Below are 23,125 nucleotides of genomic sequence, written 5' to 3'. Positions count from 1 at the left end.
GTCCATCTCTGTACAGAACGAAGGCCTCTGGGATTGAAAAAACGGATTCTTCCACTCTAGAAATTTTCCTCTAGGGGAGATCTAATGGGTCGATAATTATCTCTTTCCTGATTCATTCAAGTCTTGCTCATCCCTCCACACTATGTCTATATAGAGAAATGGCAATGGGAGTTTTGATGTGGTTCTCTTAGCTGTGTTAGGTTCTCATATTATCTCAAAATCTCTCTCAATCCCTGTTTCATCCAGAGGCAACTACTTACTTCCTCTGATTTGTGGGTTCTAAGCATCCCATAAGCTAGTATTGCTTCCTACCTTAGCAGGAAATATTCATGAAGCTTTCTGGCTAAGTCATAGTTCAGTTACTTATTACTGCTTCCCTGATGCTGACAGGTACATTTGCTGCCTGGACTCCATGGACTCAACTCCACTTTGTCTTACCCATCAACTTCCATTTATTTTCTAGTTCCTGACTATTCTCAGACTTTTGGCCACAGTCTTCCTTTGACATTCACTACTTGTGTTCTTTTGGTGAATGTTTGATTACTGGGTTTCTATCCCCTAAACTGCTCCCCTAGGTAAGTATCTCCCTTTAGGTACCTAGGTGGCTCAGCGGATAGAGCAATGAGCCTAGGGTCAGGAAGATCTGAGTTCAAATCTGACCTCAGACATGTATTAGTTATGTAACCCTGGACACAAGTCACTTAACCTCTGATTGCCTCAGTTTCCTCAATTGTTAAATGGAGGTAATAACAGCCCCTACCTTGCAGATTTGTGGTGAGAATCAAATGAGATAAATTTTAAAAGTGTTTAACATAATGCCTCAGATAGTAAATACTATCTAAATGCTTATAGCTCCCAGTTCCTGGTACAATTTCTTGTAGAATATCTTCATAGATATGTGATAAGAAGTGTCCTGTTTGTAAATCAGATTATTTCTAGAATATCTTCCAAATTTTAAACATACTGTGAGAAGCATCTTGTAATCATTTTAAAGTAGCTGAGGCAAAAAAAAAAAAGATGATGAATTGTCAGTAAACCAGAGGGGGTAGCCCTTGCATGGGTTCAGAATTAATCTTCTTTAACTCAGAGGAGGAAAGTCTATGCTCAATATCCTCAGTGTGTAATTTTGAGCATAAGTATATACTTGTGAAATTGATTCATTTATGCCTAAAGTGTTGTTCCTAAATACTTTTTGTGAGATCATCTATTTTTGGTGTCACTGGGCCCAAACTGGAGGAATAAAAAAACCTCATTTGATTGGTAAGAGTAAGGTATCATTCACTCAATAGGTCCCTGATTAGACCAAAAGGTTCTTCTCTATTCTATTGAGTTCTAAGTCTTGGTCTTTAGAGCCTTTAACTCCAATGTTATGAGGAAGAACACATAGCCTCCAGAAATAAGGAAGTTCAGGCGCCTGGAGAGCCGCCAAGTAAAGAAGCCGACCTCACAAACAAGAGCAGTGTTAGTGGTAGCTGTACTGGTGGCTGCAGGAATGACCATCTTCAAACCTATCAGCACAGAAAGGCAACTTAGAGGGTGGAAGACAGCTTCTGGGGCTCATGTGTATCAGATTTAAAGCTAGAAAAGCCTCAGAATCATTTAAAAAGGGGGAGAGATAGGAATGAAGAGTCAGAGCATATAGCCTGAAGATAGCAGAGTAAAACATTCTGAGAAGAGCACAGAAAAAGGTATTGTTCTCATCTGGGGATTCAGTTTGTAAAGATAAGACTTATACCCAGGTCAGAGTTGGGATTTGGAGAAGAGCTTGAAAGGCATTGAAATCTGAAAGGCAAAGAAATGGGGGTGGCATTGATCCAGGTTGTGGGGATGTTCTGGAGATAGAACTCCATAAAAAGTTGCCATTCAACTCTTTGGAGGATGGGGAGGGAGATCTCTGGCCATCAGCTGACAGTGGGAGACAGTCAAGCAATCTATGGACTGCCTTTGCAGGCTGGGGGTTTCGGTGTATGTTTACATAGGGTTTTTCCTAGGGCATTCCTCACTTTGGCCATCTGAGTGGGAGTAGGGCATTCTTCTTTGTCTCAAAGAGAGGAAGGGGAGCATTTCTCTTTGGCTTTGAATGAGGATGGGGTATTTACCGCTGAACATCTTGGCCACCATAGGCCTTATCTCCATAGGCCAGGTCCTGAAGGGCCTGTCTCAGTTTTGTGGCCACCTTGGCAGCCCTGACCTATGCCCAGGATGAGAGTCATTCAGAGTATACTATTAGGAGAGGTCAAGATATGAGTTTGTGGGGGGATAGGTTTGTTTGTTTTTGTTTCTTTCTTTTAGCAGAATAGCTAGTAAATTTCCATAGCAAATTAAAACTGCATCACCAGGAATACATATGCTTCCATCAAGGGTCCCCCAAAATCCCTGGAGGATTGCCAGTACTGTGAAAGGTTAGTTCTACTCTTGGAGCATCCTCACTGGAGACCTTATCTCTGGCATTCCCTATAGACAGATTTGCAAGTAAATGGTGAGTATTATGTACCTTATGCTGGGATTCTCAACCTTTTATCCAGTCATGAACCCCTTTGGCCTTCTGGTGAAGCCTATGAGCCCCTTCCCAGAATAATGTCTTAAATGTATAAAAACCAAAGGATTATGTAGGATTACCAAGGCAAACAATTTTATTGAAATATAGTTATCAAAAAAAAAATTTAAACAAATTCACAAACCTCAGTTTAAGAACCCATTTCTGGTAAGGTGTGTGTGTGTGTGTGTGTGTGTGTGTGTGTGTGTGTGTGTGTGTGTGTGTGTGTGTGTGTGTATTTGTTTTGATTTATACCATGGGACAAGGAAACAGAGAAGCGCCCATCCCATTGAGGGGGGAAATCAATTATAAGAATAAAATCAGCAGATTAGAGGTGATTAACAGAAACTAAAGGCACATTCTCTCCTGGGTCATGATGATAACCAGAATGCTCTAAGTCAATGTGAGGTTTATAGGGGTTCCAAAAAAAAAAAAAAACCTCAGAGAATATAGGCTCGAGATCAGTCAGTTAACAAACATTTTTAATGTGTGTCAGGCATGGTACTAAATATTAGGGATATGAAGATAGACAAAGACAGCCCTTACCTTCAGGAAGATCATATTCTCATGAAGTGCTTTTCTCATAGAGTTTTAAATGAAGGAAGAAGGTCGACTAGGTAGTAAATAAGGGGGGGAAAACCCATGTCTTTGAAATGAGCAACACTAAGCATTACTTAAATGATGACTTGTCTCTTGCAACATTTATGCTGAAAATGGTATTCTTTTTGGCAATGACATTGCTGGATGCACCCTCTCTTCAATAAGCTGCATAGGATTTTCTGTGGACCTGGACAAACTGTGAAGTATGGGACTATTTTGAAAACGTCTCCATTTGTAATTTTCTCCCTACAAACTCCTAATTTCCAGGTTTAGTAATCCAGAAAGGCCATATTACCTTTTTAGCAAGAAAAACTATCATTCCTGTATCGCTATTTCTATCTTAAGATATTTGTAGAAATTACTTCTTTATCTTAAGCTTGGAGACAATTTTTTTTTTTGCACCAATAGTTACGGTTAACACAGGGCATGCAGGTACCGAAAGCATTTGTATTTTCACTCAACTCCTGGCTAACTTAATTTTGAATTAATTCTTTTTGCTCTATTTCATTATTCACTCAAATATTAAGATAGATCTGTGATCTCATCAAATGGACATTCCTTCTAAAAATACAATTCAAAGACCATATATGCTTGCCCATCCTTTGTGATTCTTGCTTATATTCTCCAAAAACTTCACCAGAGGGCAATGACCCAATGTGCCCAAGGCCTTTATCTTTTCCCCCTGGCATTGCCAGGTTACCAGTGAATCACTGGCTGGATACCTCACATTCCCCATTCTAGCTCACATTCTCTTATGATCAATCAATTTCTTCATGCTGTCTTTTACTCCTGTTCCTTGGAATTCTCATTGATCCCATGTTGGTAGCCTACTCATACCCATCATGTGCCCCTCTCTCCATTGCCTTTTGTAGGATACCCATTTCAAAATCTTTGGCAGCAATTGCATTCTATATCTTCTGCTGCCTAATAACTTTGATAAAAATGTTAGTATAGGAAAGATGAGACTCTGCTTGGAAAAGAAATTTGGGAGAAATAATGGAACGTTGCAATTTCTGAAAAGTAATCCAGCTGGTTGCCCTTTTCCTGTATAACACTGGGCCCAACTTGTTGTCAATCTCTACTGTGTGTCCCAGACATATTTATTGTGGGACAAACTCTGTGTGGTATCCTTCATATTGTTGTTGAAATCTGAGCAATGTACATTCTTTGTCTGTTTGGTCATCCCTGTGTGGATGGACATGTCAGGATCTTGAGGGATTGCAGATCTTTCCCAGGAGGTTCTGTAATCTTGTAGGGCTTGATGTAATCAGTATAATGTCATCTGAAATTAGAGGCATCTAGAAGACTTCACCATTCACAAGGAATCTCCCTCTTTGACCCCAATTCATTATACAAAATGTGGAAAAAGGAAATAGAAATAAAAATCTGGGGTCAAGTACTGTATTTGGGAGGTTTGCTTTTGGACAACATGTTAATTTATACTTTTGTGATCAGCATTAATTTTTCAGTATACCAAGGATTCTTAGACAAATAAAAATGAAGATCTGATAAAATGCTCCAGATTCTTTAGGTCTCAAAATCTTGTTTGTTTTAGTTATCTAGATATTTTATCCTAAAGTGTGTGGGAGAGTCTGAAATCTCTGAACTTATATTCGAATGGAGGACATTCCAAACAGTCCAAAGAAGCTGTACATAGGATAAGTAGAATATAATTAACAGTAAGTTGGCAATCAAAATAAGAGGGGAAAGTCTTGGAAAAGATTTCCTGTAAAAGATGGGATTTTAGTTAGGACTAAAAGAAAGCCAGGGAAGTTAGTAGGTAGAAATGAGGAGGATTAGACATGGAGACAGCCTGGGAAAATTCCTGGAGCCAAGAGGTGGAGTGTCTTGTTCATGGTACAGCAAGAAGGCTTGTATTACTGGAAGACTACATGTCAGGGAGTAAGGTGTAAGAAGACTGGAAAGGTAGGAGGGGGATATGATGAAGGGCTTTTAATGCTAAACAGAACATTTTATATTTGATCCAGGAAGTGATAGAGAGTCACTGGAATTTACTGAGTAGGGTATGTGTGTGTGTGTGTGTGTGCATGTGTGTGTGTGTGTTACATGATTAGACTTTTACTTTGGTGGCAGAATGGAGAATAGATTGGAGTGAGGAGAGACTTAAGGCAGGTAGACCCACCAACAGTTATTGCAATAGTCTGGGCATAAGGTAATGAAGATCTATACAAATAGAGTTGGGGTCATGTCAGAGAAGAAAAGGGGGCATATTTAAGACAATTTTGCAAATGTGAAATCAACTCGTCTTGGCAACAGATTGGATATGGGGGTTGACAGATAATGAGTTGTGGAAGATGACTCCTAGGTATGAAAATGAGGGACTGGGAGGATAATGTTGCCCTCCACAGTAGTAGGGAAGATGGAACAGAGAGAAGGTTGAGAGGGAAAGGTAACGAGTTCTGTTTTGGATATGTTGAGTTTAAGGTGTCTGCTGGACATCTAGTTTGAGATGTCTGAAAAGTAGATGGAGATGAGAGATTGGAGGTTAGCTGTTTGGGGCAGGAAAGAGAAATTTGATAGTCATCAGCATAGAAATGGTAATTAAGCCCAAAGGAGTTGTTGAGATCAAGTTGAAGTATAGAGGAAGAAGAGGGCTGCAGAACAACCCTATAGAGATACTTATGGTCAGAAAGAGGGTTCAGCAAAAGAGACTAGGAGAAAGAGTGGTCAGAAGTTAAGAGGAGAACCAGGAGAAAGTGGTGTCCTGAAATCCTAGAGAAAAGAATGGCAAGGAGAAGGGGGTTATCAACAGTGTCCGAGGCTGGAGAGACCTTGATGAGAATGAGGATTGAGAAAAGACCTCTGAATTTGGCAACTAAGGAATTATTGGTATCTTTGAAGAGAGCAATTTGGGTGGAATAAAAAGGTCAGAAGTCAAACTGTAAGGGGTTATGAAGAGAATGAGAGGAGAGAAAGCAGAGGTTCCTATTATAGGTGACCATTTTGAAGAGTTTAGTCACAAAAGGTAGAAGAGATATGGAACAATAGTTAATAGGGACAGAAGGATGAAGTGAGGATTTTTTGGCTTTGTTTTGTTAGGATGGAGGAGATGTGGATATGTTTGTAGGTAGTAGAACCTGAACCAAAGACGGGGAGAGATTAAAAAATAAGTGAAAGTGTGAGGGTATCAGACCATCCCCTCCCCACCCAACTAACTTTCCTCTTCCCTAAAAGGAGAGGCAGAATAGGAGATGAAAGGCCTGAGGTCAAAGGGAAGTTTGCTTCTCATAGATCTGAAGGTTCTCCACATCCTGGTTGGGAAATCAAGCAGGCAGCAGAAGGTAAAGATGCTTTGTGCTGGTACAGATAGAGTTGTTACTGTAGGGAAGATGGAAGATGCCAGGTCCTTGTACCTTCTCCCAGGGCATACACTGTGCCCAGGGGTGGGGAACCTGTGGTCTCAAGTTCACATGGGTCTCTCTGTCCTTGAGTGCAGTCTTTTGACTGAATCCAAACCTCACAGAACAAATCTCCTTAATAAAAGGATTTGTTCTGTAAAACTTGGATTCAGTCAAAAGGCCACACCTAAGGACCTGGAAGGCCACATGTGGCCTTGAAGCTGCAGGTTCCCTAGCCCTGAACTAGGCCCTTTTTCATTTCCATATTCTCTTCTTTGATAATCTCATGGATTTAATGATCATTTCTGGGGAAATGATTTAAAAATTTGCATCTATTCATCTCTAATACCTCTCCAGAATTTTAATCCTACATTGCCAGTGGTTTGCAAGATATCTTTGTTTAGATGTTCCCTAGATATCTCAAATTCAACATGTCCAAAGGAAAAATCATAATATTCCACTTTTCGCTTCAACCCCATCCCTCTTTCCAACTTCCCTGGAGAGCATACCATACTACCAGTCTCTCAGGCTTACTACCTTCTTATCCTTGACTCTTCACTTTTATTCTCTTCATATATATCCATTCCATTGTTAAATCTTATTACTTCTATCTTTACAATATCTCTCCTATCTGTTTCCTTCTCTTCACTTAGTTACCCCCTTGAGTCAGGTTTTTAATCCCTCATTATTTGTTGTCTGGACTATTGCAGTAACCTCCTAAATGGTTTCCTTGCCTCCATTCTTTCCTCACAACAATACATCCTCACATCAAAAGAGTTTTTATAAAAGCATTGGTCTGGCTATGTAACACTCCATTGAATAAACTTGAGTAGCTTTCAGTGACCTCCAGGATCAAATATAGCATCCAGTCTTTGCATTTAAAGCTGTTTACCACACTGACCCTTACTGCTTTTCCTGTTACATATGTGTGTATACACATATATACATATATGTGTGTATGTATATATATACACATGTATTTTTCCCCAATTACATTTTAAAATTATTTTTTAACATTTGTTAAAACAAATTTTTCACATTTTTTTAAAATATTTTGAGTTCCAAATTCTGTCCTTTCCTCCCTCCTTCCCTTCCCCCTCCCTGAGATGGTAAGCAAGCAACATGTGCAATCATGTAAAACATTTTCATATTACTAATTTTGTACAAGAAGACTCAAATAAAAGGAAATGAAAGAAAAAAGTGAAAAATAGCATGCTTCAGTCTGTATTCAATCAATATCAGTTCTGTCTCTGGAAGTGCAGAGCATACCTCATCATAAGTCCTTTGTGATTGTCTTGGATCACTGTATTGCTCAGAATAGATAAATCATTTGCAGTTCTTCATCGAGCACTGTGGCTGTTACTGTGTATGATGTTCTCCTGGTTCTGATCACTTCACTTTGCATCAGTTCATGCAAGTCTTTCTAGGTTTTTCTGAAATGATCCTACTTGTCATTTCTTATAGCACAATAATATCCCATCACAATTTCATTTGCTCCCCACCACCTACCTCCCCGCCTTACCACTCTCTACAATGCACCATCAGGGTTCTACTTGCTGTTCTTTGCACTGGGTACTCTACCTCCATTCTCAGTCCCTTTGCTCAGGCTGTCCCTGGTGCCTGGAACACTCCCACTCTGTACCTGTACTTCTTAAATTCCTTGCCTTCCTTTGACTCAGCTCCAGAGCTGCATTCTATGAGAAGTTTTTCCTCCTTTCCCCAATGGCTGGTGTCTTTCCCTCTCATACTGCCTTCAATCAATTCTGAATATTTCTTGCTGAGGCCAGTTACTTATTCTCATGTCATCTCACCCTTTAGAATGTGAGCTCTTTGAGATCAATGACCTTTCTTTGAATCTCCATTGCTTAGTACAGTGTCAGGCACACTTTTCTATTGTTGTTTAGTCATGTCTGACTCTTCATGACCATTTGGGGTTTTCTTGGTAGAGATACTGGAGTGCTTTGCTATTTCCTTCTCCAGCTCATTTTACAGATGAGGAAACTGAGGCAAACAGGGTTAAGGGATTTGCCCAGGGTCACACAGCTATTAAGTGTCTGAGGGTAGAAGAATCTTCCTGACTTCAGGCCTAGTGCTCTAGGCAGTATGACACCACCTACCTGCCTGACTGGAACATGGTAAGTATTTAATAGATGTTTATTGACTCGATACAACTGCCAAATTTGTATCCTAAAATATATGACTCCTCTATTCAAAAGCCTTCAGTGACTCCCCTTGACTTCTAGAATAAAATAATATATTCTAAACCTACTATCTAAATCCCTCCACAATATGACTCCTACCTATATTTCTAGTCATATTTCCTATTTCTCTACCTTATGCATTATCTATCACTGTCAAACTGGACAGCTAGCTGTTCTCTGGACTTAGCACCCTGGCTTCTACCTTGATTACATTTTCACGTGGTCCTCCATGTTCCTCCACCTTGCATTTACTTACATGTATGCTTGTTATATACATATAAGTAAATCACTCCAATAGAATGTAAACTCCTTGAGGATACAGAGCATTTCATTATTGTCTTTGAATTCCCAGTGAGTAGTTTAGTGCCTTCCATATTCTTATGTACTTAGCTGATATTTGTTGCATTGAATTTGCTTAATTTCTTTTGATATACATAATAAATCATAATAATATAATAATAACAGCAACAACTAATAATCATTGGCATTTATATACTTTAGGGTTTGTAAAGCATTTTACAAATATGTTCTCATTTTATCCTCACAACCACTCTGAGAGGTACTATTATTATTGTTTCAATTTTTTACACATGAGGAAACTGAGGCATGCAGTGCTTGGGTGATGTGCCCAGGTTTGCATAGCTAGTAAATGTCTTGAGGATAGATCTGAACTCTAGGCTTTCTGACTCCAGGTCCAGTGCTCTATACACTTCCATAAAAAGCTAGAGAAGAAACATAAGAAATAATAAGAGATTTGTTCTTACCATCTATTAAGTGAAATAACATCTGGAACAAATGCATTCTGTGTTCTGGTTTTGGAGTTATCTATGAAAATGAAGTCCAAATAGACCTTGAACTTTTTTTTTTGGTGGGGGGGGGTAGGAATGGGGTGGAAAAAGAATGTAGCAAGTCACAATAGGAATGAAGTCAGCAGTTGGGTAAGTCAAGCAGAGGTAATCTGGAGTACAAATTAAATCTATCAGAGCAGCATTTGATTTGCAAAAGCTCATAAACAACAAATGAAAAGTCAGAGGACTGTGGAAATCAGAGTCCTCATCTCCAGTTCTGCTTGTGAAGAAGGGGAAAGATTTGTAGCATAAGCTCAAATAATATATGCATTCAAGAGCAGAAACTGAATAGATGTTTCAAAATGTCTAGAATACCCAAAAGATATAGTGTCCCTTGAGGGGAAATATCAAAGCACCCCTCAGAAAATACTTTAAATAATCGGAGTCTCCCTAGAATCTCAGTGGTGAGACTGGGGAGTTAGAACTCCATCTAGCATAGTTTTCTGGTGACACTAAGAATCCATAGACAATATACTTCTTTGCAGACCACATTTTTAATGACTATATTTAGACTAATTCCAAATCCTTTTATTGCTGTTTATCATTTTGCCTTTTCTAATAATATCCTGATAGATTGTGTCGTGTATACCTAAATGGCATTTTATAAGCATTGTGACAATGTGTATAATCCTATTTGGGTCTAACAAATAAATGACCTCCCCCATCCTGTTTTCCCCATGGAAAGGGGAGGTGGAAACTTCAGCCCAGGTAATAATGTGGGAGAGATCTCTTATCTTGTCATTCTCTCTGTCACAACAATTTTGTGGCAGGGGTTTGCCATGTAGGACTCACCCAAACTACCCTTTGTCAAGTAGATGATGAGAAGAAAACATTTAAAAGAGTAGGAAAATACACCTTTGTTAAGCATGGAATCTGTTCACTTTCATCGAACTCTTGATGTTTGAGGAAGTTGATTTCACCATTTCATTGGGGGAAAATATGACTATTTGTCCAGAAAAAGGTGAGAAAGAACTCAGGCATAAAAAATCATTCTCTTAAAAACAATAATTTTATGAGTAAAAGGAGTTTGGATCCCAGAGATTCAGTTTCTTTCTCTTTTTTTTTAATATATTCATTTTATTTATTTTTAACGCTCTACAATCACTACCATAAAACTTAGATTTTTTTTCCTCCCTCCCTACCCCCTACCACCCCCCTCCCTCCCCAAAATGGCATACAATACTATATAGGATCTACACATACTTTCCTATTGAATACATTTTCATTATAGTCATGCTGTGTAGAAGAATTAAAATAAATGGGAGAAATCGTATAACAAACCAAAACATAACACACACACACACACACACACACAAATACAAATGATCTGCTACATTTTGCGAATGAATTCCATATTTCTTTTTCTGAATGGGGAAGGCATTTTGCCTTAGAAGCCCATTGGGATTTTTTTTTTTAAGTTCTTGCATTGTTACAAAGTTCCAAGTCTACCAGAAAAAACTCTTGCACACTGCGGTCATTGCTGCGCACAAAGTTCTCCTGGTTCTTCTCCTTTCACTCAGCTTCAGATCATATAAGTCCTTCCAGGCCTCCCTGAAGTCTTCCAGTTCATCATTTCTTATAGCACAATAGTACTCCAGTACATTCGTATACCACAACCTGTTCAGCCATTCCCCAGTTGATGGCCATCCCCTTGATTTCCAGTTCTTGGCCACCACAAAGAGTGCTGCTATAAATATTTTTGTACATGTGGGACCCTTTCCCACTTTTATGATCTCTTGGGGATACAGTCCTAGAGGTGATATAGCTGGGTCAAAGGTTATGCACATTTTGCAGCCCTTTGGGCACAGTTCCAAACCGCTCTCCAGAATGGCTGGATCAGCTCACAGCTCCACCAACAATGAATTAGCGTTCCAACTCTCCCAGAGATTCAGTTTCTTTCAACAAATCATGTATGTTTTAAAATGAAAAGATAGAATTCATGGCCAATAATAAAAAAAAACCCAAGCCTGTTGAACCCAAGGCATTTGAAAAATTCATGTCAGAACAATGTCACCCGACTTCCGTTTCCGCCCAGCGGGCCAATAGAAAGGCAGCCCGGCCCTTCGGCCCCTCCTCCCGCGAGCCTCGTGCTGGGGCAGGCCCCGCCCTGGGGCTCCGGCAGCTTCTTCTCTCAGGCCTCCCCTCCGCCTCCTCCTGTGTCCTTCCTGCCAAGGAGAAGCCCAAGAGAAGGCCGGCCTGCGGGAAGCAGACTTGGGAAGCCCCCGCTCCCGCCGCTTCCTCCGCCGCCGCCGCCATCATGGTGAACGTGGCCAAGAGCAGGCGCTTCTCCTGCAGCCGCAGTACAAGAAGGGCCAGGGCGCTGTGCACGCGCAGGGCAAGTGGCGGCTGCGGCCAGAGCCAGGCCAGATCCCGAGAAGGCCCAGAGCGCCTAGAGGAGTGCTGAGGCTCGGGTGCATGCGGCCCACGTGCGGGGCGCGAGAGCGAGAGTGGGGCGGCCTGGAGCGCTGCAAGCTCCGAGAGCTGGGAGGAGACAAGGAGAGGGAGGGACCAGTGATCCGGGTCTGAGCTGAGCTGAACCCAGCGGGAGGAGGGAGGGAAGGAGGGAGGGAGGGGGGAGGGAGGGAGTAGGAAGGGAGGGAGGGGAGGAAGGAGGGGAGGAAGGAGGAAGGGAGGGAGGGGAGGAAGGAGGAAGGGAGGGAGGGGAGGGAGGGAAGGGAGGAAGGGGGGAGGGAGGGAAGGGAGGAAGGAGGAAGGGAGGGAGGGAGCGGAAGGAGGGAAGGAGGGGAGGAAGGAGGGAGGGAGGGAGCGGAAGGAGGGAGGGAGGGGAAGGAGGAAGGGAGGGAGGAGGGGAGGGAGGGGAGGGAGGAAGGAGGAAGGGAGGGAGGGGAGGAAGGAGGAAGGGAGGGAGGGGAGGAAGGAGGAAGGGAGGGAGGGGAGGGAGGGAGGGGAAGAAGAGAGGAAGGAGAGAAGGGAGGGGAGGGAGGAGGAAGGGAGGGAGGGGAGGGAGGGAGGGGAAGAAGAGAGGAAGGAGAGAAGGGAGGGGAGGGAGGAGGAAGGGAGGGAGGGGAGGGAGGGAGGGGAGGAAGGAGGGAGGGAGGGAGGGGAGGAAGGAGGGGAGGGAGGAAGGAAGGAGGGGGAAAGGAAGGAAGGAGGGAAGGGAGGGAGGAAGGAAGGAAGGAGAGAGGGAAGGGAGGGATGGAGGAAGGAAGGCAGGCTTGCAAATGCATTAGTGGTTGTCTTGTTTTTTGTTGGAGGGAAAGGTGTCTTTCTGCTTGAGAGTGCAGGACCCCAAGGCAAATCAAATCGCAGACTCTTCCACCTAATTTTTATGCCTGTAATAGATTGGATTAAAATGAATAGCTAAAATTGGCTTGAAGAGGAAAAGAAATCATTAAAACCAGCCCTATGAAGAACGTATAGCAGTAGAGGCAGCAGTCCCTTCTTCTTTGCCTTTGTGATGGTCAGGAGTTTGGGTGCTGGTTTTTTGCATGTGTATAAACCTCAGGTGACTTTGAGCCACCAGTGGATTGAGGCATCTTCTTTCCCACCTAATTGGTTATTTTGCTGAATTTCAATCCACTTCCTAACCTGGAGGATCCTCAAAGCCTGGGGCTCTAGGAGTCTGCCATGTTCAGTCATTTGTAAGGATTGCTTCTGATCAATAGTATTTTGGGTGAAGGATTTTTTATCTTCAGATGTAGTTATCTACTGACTTATTTGTAGGCTGGTAAGGGTGCTAGCTTGGCTAGAACAAAGGGCCAGAGATAATATTGAAGAGGGCTAAGAGTTTAGATATTGTCTCATGGGCACTAGGGAGTTGTGGAAGGTTTTTGAATGGGGAATGTCATGTTGGTAAGTGACATTCAGAGAGACTGATGGTTAGACCATTTCAGTAAGATAGAAGCAGAAAGCTAGGACGTTTTGGGGGGACAAAGCTATAGTTAGACAGATATAGATGGGGCAGGAGCAAAAATGACTGAGAAAATTAAAGGTAAAAGGAACTGTTAGAAAGTCACTCAGTAAGTTTACAAACAGTAAGCACCTACTATGTGCCAGGCTCTGTACTAAGTGCTACGGATACATACACACAACAAAGGCAAAAAGCAGTTCCTGCTTTCAAGTAGCTCCCAATCTAATGGGTTAGACAATTGGCAAACAAATAGAATAGGTTGTCCCAGAACAAAGGGATGACAGGACAATAGGACTGTTACATAACAAAACTTGAAGTGAAGTCAAGCCCATGAAAGATACTCTTGCTTCAAGTCCTCATTTTTTATGAAAATGTTTGTAGATTGTCATATGGATAATTGCGTAAGTTTTCCACTCTACTGTGATCCAATTGTATTAGATAAACTTTCTAAAAATGAAAATGGGTCCTAATAATAGAATAATCTTGCGATTAATGGCACAGTCATGGTTTGAGGACCAACATGCACCATGTTTTTTTTTCCCAATTCTAAAAGCCTCTCATATCTAAGTTTCCACTGCTGAGGTTACTCAGCAAAAGTGCAGTTGTAGTCCTAGGGCCATGCCATTATCCAGGAAACTGTTCTGAACTTTAGTTACCTGCTCAATTGTTGTCTCTGGCAACTGTTTTCTGGCCTCTATGGTTCAAATAGCTGGATTTCATGAAAATTCAATCTCTCCTGATACAATCTCAGTAGGATTTTAGAAGTGACTGCTGCTAAGGGAACCTTAATAGTAGACATTTTGGGTTGGAATTTTAGAAGTGCTCTAAAATTACACCTTAGAAGGCCTCTCTCCCTCTCTCTGTCCCACCCCCATGTGCCCTCTGTCCCTTTTCTCTTCCTAACCTCTTTTGCTGTACCCAATGCCAGGAACTTAGCCAAGTCTCTAGTGGTTTTTTCATACTGGATATTTAGATGTGTTGGTGGCCATGTGCTCATGGGATGTCTTTCTTCATATTTCAGTTGCAATTTCTCTCCACTAATAAGGAGCACCTGATCCCAGGATCTCTGTATGAGTGAGGCCCCGGTCTGCAATGGAACCTTGGCCTGCACTGGCCTGGGCACTGCTCCTCAGCCTTCTGGCCGACTGTCTGAAAGCTGCCCAGTCCAGAGACTTCACAGTGAAAGACATTATCTACCTCCACCCTTCAAGTAAGATCACATTTCCTACATTTGAGAGAGGATGTCACTTGTTTTCAAGTAGGAAATATGTTGAAAAATGGCCAGGACAAGACAACCTTCAATGTGAGGCAAACTTCATTTGGTTCAAGTTGGTGATACAATAGTGGCTTTATTTTTTAGGTCTACTTTTCCACAAGGCAAATTCATTTTGAGATGGTTGTTACTGTTTTTAAAACAAACTATTAAGTTAATTTTCTCTATCTCCTCTACAATCAGCCTGCTTTCAAATACCCTTCTCTTTTACCCTAGACTTTAGTCATTTGGCCAAGTAGACTGCTATGTCCCATGATATTTAAAGAAGTTGATTCCTTTAAAACTAGGAGATTTCTTTGTTTTCATTAATTTCTCATTATATTTATGTAAGTGATTTCTTCACACCAGTCACCATCTTTTCCCTATCCTTTCAGTTCCTGTATATTCAGTTTATACTTTAGGAATGGGCTGTTCTCATCGGTGAGGGAGAACTCATTTAAGTCATTCTACTTAGCTGGTTCCAGACCATGTTGTGTATTTGATTCTGCCTTTCATCAGGAAACTAGAGCATACCAAACATGAGCATCTTGTCTTTGTTCCTGTCCCATGTGTATACTATACATCTACTGCTCTTCCAAAGCTTCCCCTTGCTCTGTGGGCAATAGCCAAATAGGTACTACCATTGCTACTAGAAAGGGCCTGAGAAATTGATTGCTCTATAACTCTACTTACCTTCCTTGTGAAGACTCCCCAGAACAAAACTTCCTTCCTTGGTCACTATTTCCTTATATGTGTTCCTATTAGAATATAGGAGGGCAGGGATGTGTCACTTTTATATTTGTGTCCCCTAGGGCCTATTCTTGTTCCTAATAGTAGAGGCTCCTTCCTTCCTTCCTTCCTTTCTTCCTTCCTTCCTTTCTTTCTTTCTCCCTTCCTCCCTCCCTTCCTTTTTTCTTTCCTTTTCATTCATTCACCATATGTTTTTAGTCCCTGACTGTTCCCTTTAGTTTATTTCTGTTTTTTAGTGATCATTATTTTCTGTTTCCCCTATGGCAAAAGTTAGAGAGAGAGAGAGAGAGAGAGAGAGAGAGAGAGAGAGAGAGAGAGAGAGAGAGAGTGTTTACTTCTACTGCTATCTTTCCTGCCTCTAAACACATTCTCCATTTGTCATTGCTTTCTGAAATCCTAAATGTTTAGACTTCCATGGTCCCTCTTCTAATGGATTTTAGATCTGAATTTGATGGTTTAGCTTAAATGGTTAGCTGAGGGAATTGGAATTGTTTCACTTCCATTTTGCACAGTACCAGGTATACTATCAATGTCCAAAAAACACTCGAGCATGTTGTCTTCTTGCATCCAATTTCATTCAGCCTGCAGCATATTAGTTAATTGTATGGGATACCAACCACCCTGCTTAGCTTTATAGGGTTGGTAATTTCTTTTCAGTAGCATTCTTAGAGGAGAGGAAGACAGTGAAAACCTTTCTTTTCTTTTTCAAAACTGTCTTTCGTCCTTTTACCTAAATAACTATTTTTCTATTCCATTTATTTCAGTATGGTGGGAAATCCATCTGTGCAAAACACAACCATTTTATGCCTTAAACAATGATTTCCATGAATTGTGTATGAAAGAAATTCATTACCTTCTAGTGTGAACCTCTTTAAAGTTAGTATAACTGGTCCTCACACAATAGACAAGTATTCCAAGGTTTGGCCTGTACATGAAAACTCTTCAGCTCAATAGAACTTGTCAGAACTTGTATATACCTAGCATAACCTTGGAGTGCTCAAGGTCAGTTCTGCATACAATGAGGCCTTGTAATAAGGAGTGGTGTAGGTCTGGGTTTCCTTTAGAATTTTTTTTTACCAAATACATGTTTGTTAAAGACACTGACACTTGCACATGTAAATTCAGGAGTAAGAAGGGGTAGCAACATGACATACTTAGTGATGCCTACTCTAATACATGGGCCCCAGGCTAAATCTTCTCCAAGGTTGTGTCTACCCATATAAAGTAAAGAGGAGAAGGAAGCAGTCATCTCAATAATTTAAACCCTAAGTCACTTTTACCTCAATCATTTACAAGTTACAGACTCTCTGAGGAGACCTGAACATTTGCTTATTGGCACATCAATTTTTTAATGAATTGCTAATGATGAAAATATAAAGTTCCTATTGATACGGTGTTTTAAGTTTTGAACAGCACTTTACACCCCATATTTCATTTGATCCTCACAGTAGCCCTGTGAATTAGGGCTCATCTTACTGGTGTAGAAACTGAGGATGCAAGAAGTTAAATAATTTCTTTAAGGTCACACTTAGTATTGGAGTCTGGAGGTGAGCCTATCTAGGTAGTTGTAACAGATAAAGTGCTGGACTTGGATCCAGGAAAACATGAATTCAAATCTTGCCCCAGGCAATTACTAGCTGTGTGACCTTGAACAATGTACTTTACCTGTCTATGCCTCATATTCCTCATCTGTAAAATGAAAGGGTTTGGACTTGATCCCTAAGATTCTTTTCAGCTCTAAATCAATGATCCATGACTTCAAAGCCAGTGATCTATCATAGGCAACATTGTCCAAGTGTGAGAGTGGGTATAAATATAAAGCTACCTCTGATAACCTAAAGGGAGCAGCTAGGTAGCCCAGTGGAGAGAGCCCTGGCCTTCCAGTCAAGAAGACTCATTTTCCTGAGTTCAAATTTAACTTCCAACACTTAACTTGCTGTGTGACCCTGAGCAAGTTGCTTAATCCTGTTTGTCTCAGTTTCCTCATCTATAAAATGAACTGGAGAAGGAAATTATTCCTGTATCTTTGTGAAAAAATTCCCTTCCCAATTGGGGTCACAAACTGTCAGACAGCTGAAAGACTGAACAGCAGTAGCAGTAACCCAAGGCAAAAATAGATAAATAATGAACCTGGTGTAAGTTCCTGTGAGATGTGATGACCTTGAAAATTTCTCTGACATGATTTTGAAATCCAGAGAAAGACAAAAAGAATCTGTTCTCACCTGGTCAGTGATTAATTAGAGATAATGGCAGTGGCATTAATAGAAGTCCTCTTTTGAAGATGTCTTTACTCTTTGGTTTCTGAATGGTTTTAAATGTATTTCCGTGTGTGTGTGTTCGTCCTTTGTGGCCAAAGAAGACCATGCCATAAGAGAAATAATGACATGACTTGTACTTGACTTTGTTTTGAGTGAGGGAGGACTGTGCAGGTCAGCAACCTCACTTCTCCGCCAGAGCCATCTGAATGCAGTGACCAGATATTCATCAGGATGACTGGAGATGAGCCAGGATGAGGCAGTTGGGTTAAGTGACTTGCTCAAGGTCACACAGCTAGTGAGTGTCAAGTGTCTGAGGTGAGATTTGAACTCAGGTCCTCCTGACTCCTGCACTGGTGCTCTATCCACTGCACCACCTAGCTGCCCATGTATTTCTGTGCTTAATCAAGGTATATTTAACCATTTTTAGACTGTTACTTTTATCTGTAAATAGACAGCTTTCTATATATTAACTCTAACAGATGTGTTTCATGCAAAAGACAGATTATTTTCATAGGATCATACATTTAGAACCAGATGGAACCTTAGAGTGAAGTCAGTGAACATTTCCTAAGCGCCTGTGCTCCAGTCAGTATGCTAAGTTTTGGAGGCCATTAAATCCAATTCTCTCATTTTATAGATGAAGGAAATAAGACACGTGAAGGTTAAGTGATTTACCCAAGGTCACAAAGCTAGTGAAGTGTCTGAGTTGGGATTTGAATGCAGGTCTTCTTGACTTCAAATCCCATGATCTATCGATTATACCATACTGTCTTTCATTTTGATTTTTAATTATCTTTTAAAATTTTCCTAATTCTCCATTTTGTGAGCAATGTCAGCAATTGAAGTTAACCCATTCTCCATGGGGACAACTACTCAGCAAGAATTCCATCACATGAGATGTTAACCATATATATGATCAAGAGGAACAATGTTGATGTCAGTCTTTTCAGTGTGGCGATTACATGGTTTTTGGTGAGAACTGAATCAGAATTAATTCAGTGTAGATCTATTTTTTACAAGCATTGCAGATTTGCCAGATATTAATAACTGAGATTAGTATTGGAAGGGAACTCCAATGCTTTGATGGATCCATGATCCTACTGATGTGAGGTTCTCTCCACTGAGGCAGGGGGCAACCATCCTCACCTTGTCTTGTGCCATTCTTAGCCATGTCCTTTCATAAGTCCTGTATAGATGATCTACTCAATATACCAGAGGCCTCCTAATAAATCTTTCAATATTCCATGCATGGCAGGGTATCGCTTGGACTGTCCACTTGCTATTCCTTTTTCTCACTACATGGCCCACCCATCTTCTTATCCAGTCACACGTGACCCTAATGTTTTTTTTTTTACAATACTTCTTTGCCTATAAGGCATCATTGGTAGTGTGTGAAGGCTCACTTACGCCCACTATGAGTCCCTTGGTTGTCTTTTAGTTCACCTTTGGTTTTGATTCTTCAAAGTGTTATTTTTGTGAAATATTGTGCTATTTTGGAAAGAAAAGGTTTGAAATTTTACTGTCGCAGAGCTGCTCCCATGGTAGCTAGGTGGCTAGAATCTGGAATCAGGGTCAGGAAGGTCTAAGTTCAAATCCCACCTAAAATAATTGCTAGCTGTGTGACTGTGGGCAAATCACTTAACCTTTTTAAGGCTCAGTTTTCTCATCTGTAAAGAAGGGTTAATTCATAGAGTGGTTGTGAGAATCAAATCAAAGGAGAAGACATGCAAAGGCTTCCTAAATCTCATAGTGCTTTCTAAATGTTACTTCTTAATTAGTATTATCTTCACGTCTCTTACTTCTCTTATTTACAAGTTTTCTGAGGCTTTATGAATAAACAAATATTGTGACTTTCAGAGTTTTGGTACTGTTATAAAATAACATTCTAATATATAATTTGTCAGATTGTTTTTTATATTTTCTTGTTCAAAATGATGAAACTTGATCTAATAAAGTATTTCAAGAGAAGAGCTTGTTAAGAGCAAAGAAACGACTTATTTAGTAGTTTCAGTCATGTCCAACTCTTTTGACCACATTTGGGGTTTTCTTGGCAAAGATACTAGATTGGTTTACCACTTCCTTATCAGCTCATTTTACAGCTGAGGAAACTGAGGAGGACAGAGTTAAGTGACTTGCCTCAAGTCACACAGCTGCTAAGGGTCTGAGGCTAGATTTGAACTTCTAAAGATGAATCTTGCTGACAACAGCCCCAGCACTCTTATCTACTGCACCACCTAGCTGCCCAAGAAACTACTTTTTTTGATTGTCAAATTCAGTGACAGCATAGCGCCTGGCACATAGTAGGAACTTAATATATGTTTATTGATTAATTGAGTAAAGGCTAGATGGTATTAATATTTTAAATGAGCATAGCTATTTTCTGTGGTGCTGTTTCTCTCCTTGAAAGAGAAATCTTTTCTCAGAATGTATAATTTTTCTCTAGATGAATGTTGAAAAACTCTTGAGCATGCACATGACAGAACTGGCTCTAACATGATACTTACTTTTATGTCATCATCATCACTAAGCACAGGGCAAATGGAATGTATTCACAAACCTATATATCAGGCTTCTAGAGTAAACATGTACATATTATTAAAATTAGACTGAATATTTCTTTTCTCTTTGGCAAGTATATGAGGAGGGGAATAGGAAGAGATTAGATTTCTCCCATTTTGGTGTTTACATCTTGGTTCTTAGAAACAGGGAAATGAATTTTTGTAAGAATTCTTTTTAAGTGCATATGCTTTCCACATCAACACATTTAAAAATGAGGTTTCCTTTTTTCAGCAGTTTTCAGTTAACTACAGTTCTTTGTCCATTGCCCAGTTAGAAATTCCAGGAGATTCAAAACAAAGCCTGAATCTTTTCCAAAGTCTTACAAATGAATTATGGCAAGTTGAACCATTGCTGACCACGGGAGTTAATGGGAAGATAATGTTACAGGAAGTACTGGGCACTCCGGAGTTTCTTTTCTTGCTTTATAATCACCTTCTCTTGAGGGACCAAGGACTTCTGCCCTGAAATACTAAGTACTAAGCTTATGAACTCTGTGATCAAGAGCCAAATTAGATTCATTCACAGCTGTGGCAACAATGATTTGAAACTCTCCTTGCTCTGCTATTGCTTTGAAGTAACAAAAGAGAAAATAGGGTGTATCTTTTAGCAGCCTCTTTCCCTCTCCTTTTTTCCCCTTCTTTATCAGATGTAGTATCAGTTAGCACATTACAGGAGACAGTTGTTCACATACAGGACCAAAGGTAGAATTTATTTTCATCAAAATCCTTTCTAAGGGAAGGATTTATTCCATTTTCTCTGTACTGGGCTAGAATTGGTGACTTATGATACCTACAAATCTATCACGAGGCATAGGAGAGAGGTACTGGAGAGGATGGAAAAGTCATAAACGCTTAATTATCTCTTTGTTTTGATATTTGGTGCTATCCATAGCAAGGAACAATTGTACCAACAAGTAGGTTTTGAATTATAGCTATGGAAAATCCAGTGTGACTTGTGGAAATTTATAATATTATAATGTAAAGTTATGATATAAAAATATCCGAAAGGAACTCAATCTGGTCAGTTGCCATGTCATATGATATACACATCTATTGCTTAACTTAATACAATCAGAGATAAGTGCTCTGAGCATAGATCCCTTCCCCTATAGAGTTTCTCAGCTCACTTTCCTCTTTGAATTTCTGCTGAGGTTGTATTACTTTCAGAGCTTATGCCTGCTGAGGCAAAAGATGACAGCATCTGGAAAAATCCATTTAATTTAATCTAATGTGTTACTAGAGTTTTGCTGAGAGAATCTAGAGGTTAAGATTCCATTAAATAACCTACGTGCACGTGTACTGTGCTTTATTAATGGCCAGGTATTCAATACGTTTATTCTCAGTGCACTTGGATCTTCAATCTTCATTCAAAATTCTCAATTTATTTCTTGAGTGGGAAAGGGTTCAGGAGTACCTAATCCAACATTCTAGCCAGCCTTTCACTGGCTGCATTGACAGACAGATAAAATTGGATGCCCCAGTGAATTTATCATCCCGATTGAAATGGTATGGCTAGGTTGTAGTCATAAAGCTTGGCCGATGTGCTGATCACTTGGAGAGGAATGCTGTCCCTTGACATGTCATTTACATATTTTTCAGAACTCCTTCTTATTTCCTCTTTAGATTACATAAACAGAATGTTAAAGATCTGATGTCCTTTAGGATCATGTATATTTTGTGGTTGTTATTTAAGCTTGGACAGCAGAACTACTTTTTTTAAAGTTTCTAAAGTTAGGGCACATTCCCAAGATTCTTTGTTTCATTTTTCTTTTGATTCAATTAAACCCAACACATATTTATAGAATGATTATTCTGTAAGAAGTGCTGTGCTTTGCACTTTTCAGATAGTACATAAAATAGAAGATCCTCTGTGAATTTCAAAAGCCTATGTATTATATGAATTTGAAAACCTGTATGTTGTAAATTTTTCCAGTGCGGACTCGTCCATATGGAATGATCTCTTCTATTTAAAGCATTTTCTACCTCTTAAATAAGAGACTGATAGAAAAAATATAAATTGTATATGCGCAGATCCACAAAACAATCTTTTCTTTATCAAGTTAGTTGAGATCGCACGCCCTTGTGGAGGGAGAGTTGCTATCTTTTCTTATTATCATTGCCTTGAAATTGTAGTTTCCAAAGTCCTGATATCCCCCTTTAAGGCTTCCTCAGGGCTCCAGGTAATAGGGAATTCTTGAAGACTATGCACATGCATCACAAGCTCTGACCCGTCCTGCCAAGCTGGCCAGGTTTCAAGTTCAGGCCTGGCAATGGAATCTATGTCTGTTGTCTGAGAACCCACCTCAGTTCAGAGATGCACATCACCAGAAGCTTGGCCTCCAGGTGATGAATTTTTCAACTACTGCCAGCCAAGAGGCCAACTGACACAAGGAGAAATTGCAATCTCTCTTTATGGAGGGAGCATGAATATGATAAAATCATGGATCTTTCAAAGTTCACAGAACTTTGGAGTTTGGAGGGACCTCAGAGACCATTTAATCCAACCTGAGTCGGAATACAACAAATTCAACAAGTGATATCCAGCTTGTGCTTGGAAATACTCCAGTGAAGGATACTGGATTAAAAAAAATAGTAAGAGAATTACCAAATGCTTAGCCATACATTGAGCAATGGACTAGCCAGGAAGTTTGCAGGAAATGCTTTTGTTAGTGTTGTGTTATTCCTTTTTACGCTTTTTAATCATATCAGACGTCTTCACAGTCAAATTCTGTGCTTGAGTGGATAGTTACTCTGGGCAAGGTGAAAATCTGTTCTATCTGGCTCATACCATTGGCTTTTAGCGGCGCCTCCTCCTTCATTTATGGTCAATAACGTTCTTAATTGGTTCCATGTGGGCAAAGTAATTTACAGGAGGACGATCATTTCAGGAGT

The 23,125-nt window shown here is 40.3% G+C and overlaps 1 protein-coding gene across 13 annotated transcripts in view; it reads left to right on the top strand.

Moving 5' to 3' along the window:
* LYPD6 (LY6/PLAUR domain containing 6) overlaps positions 1–23,125 on the top strand; it is a 156,207-nt gene that overhangs the window by 110,950 nt on the left and 22,132 nt on the right. For 10 of the 13 annotated variants that reach the window (XM_072613115.1, XM_072613116.1, XM_072613114.1 and 7 more), the window contains one exon: positions 14,437–14,625. In XM_072613115.1, coding sequence (XP_072469216.1) covers positions 14,508–14,625 — 118 coding nt within the window. In that variant the 5' untranslated portion in view covers positions 14,437–14,507. Of the gene's footprint in view, positions 1–11,632; positions 11,956–12,743; positions 13,817–14,436; positions 14,626–23,125 lie in introns of those variants that run through there. The other 3 variants (XM_072613126.1, XM_072613119.1, XM_072613118.1) reach the window with 3 other exon arrangements.

This window comes from Notamacropus eugenii, chromosome 5, assembly GCF_028372415.1.
Source record: "Notamacropus eugenii isolate mMacEug1 chromosome 5, mMacEug1.pri_v2, whole genome shotgun sequence".
Lineage (NCBI taxonomy): Eukaryota > Metazoa > Chordata > Mammalia > Diprotodontia > Macropodidae > Notamacropus > Notamacropus eugenii.
This window is presented reverse-complemented; position numbering and strand designations above follow the sequence as displayed.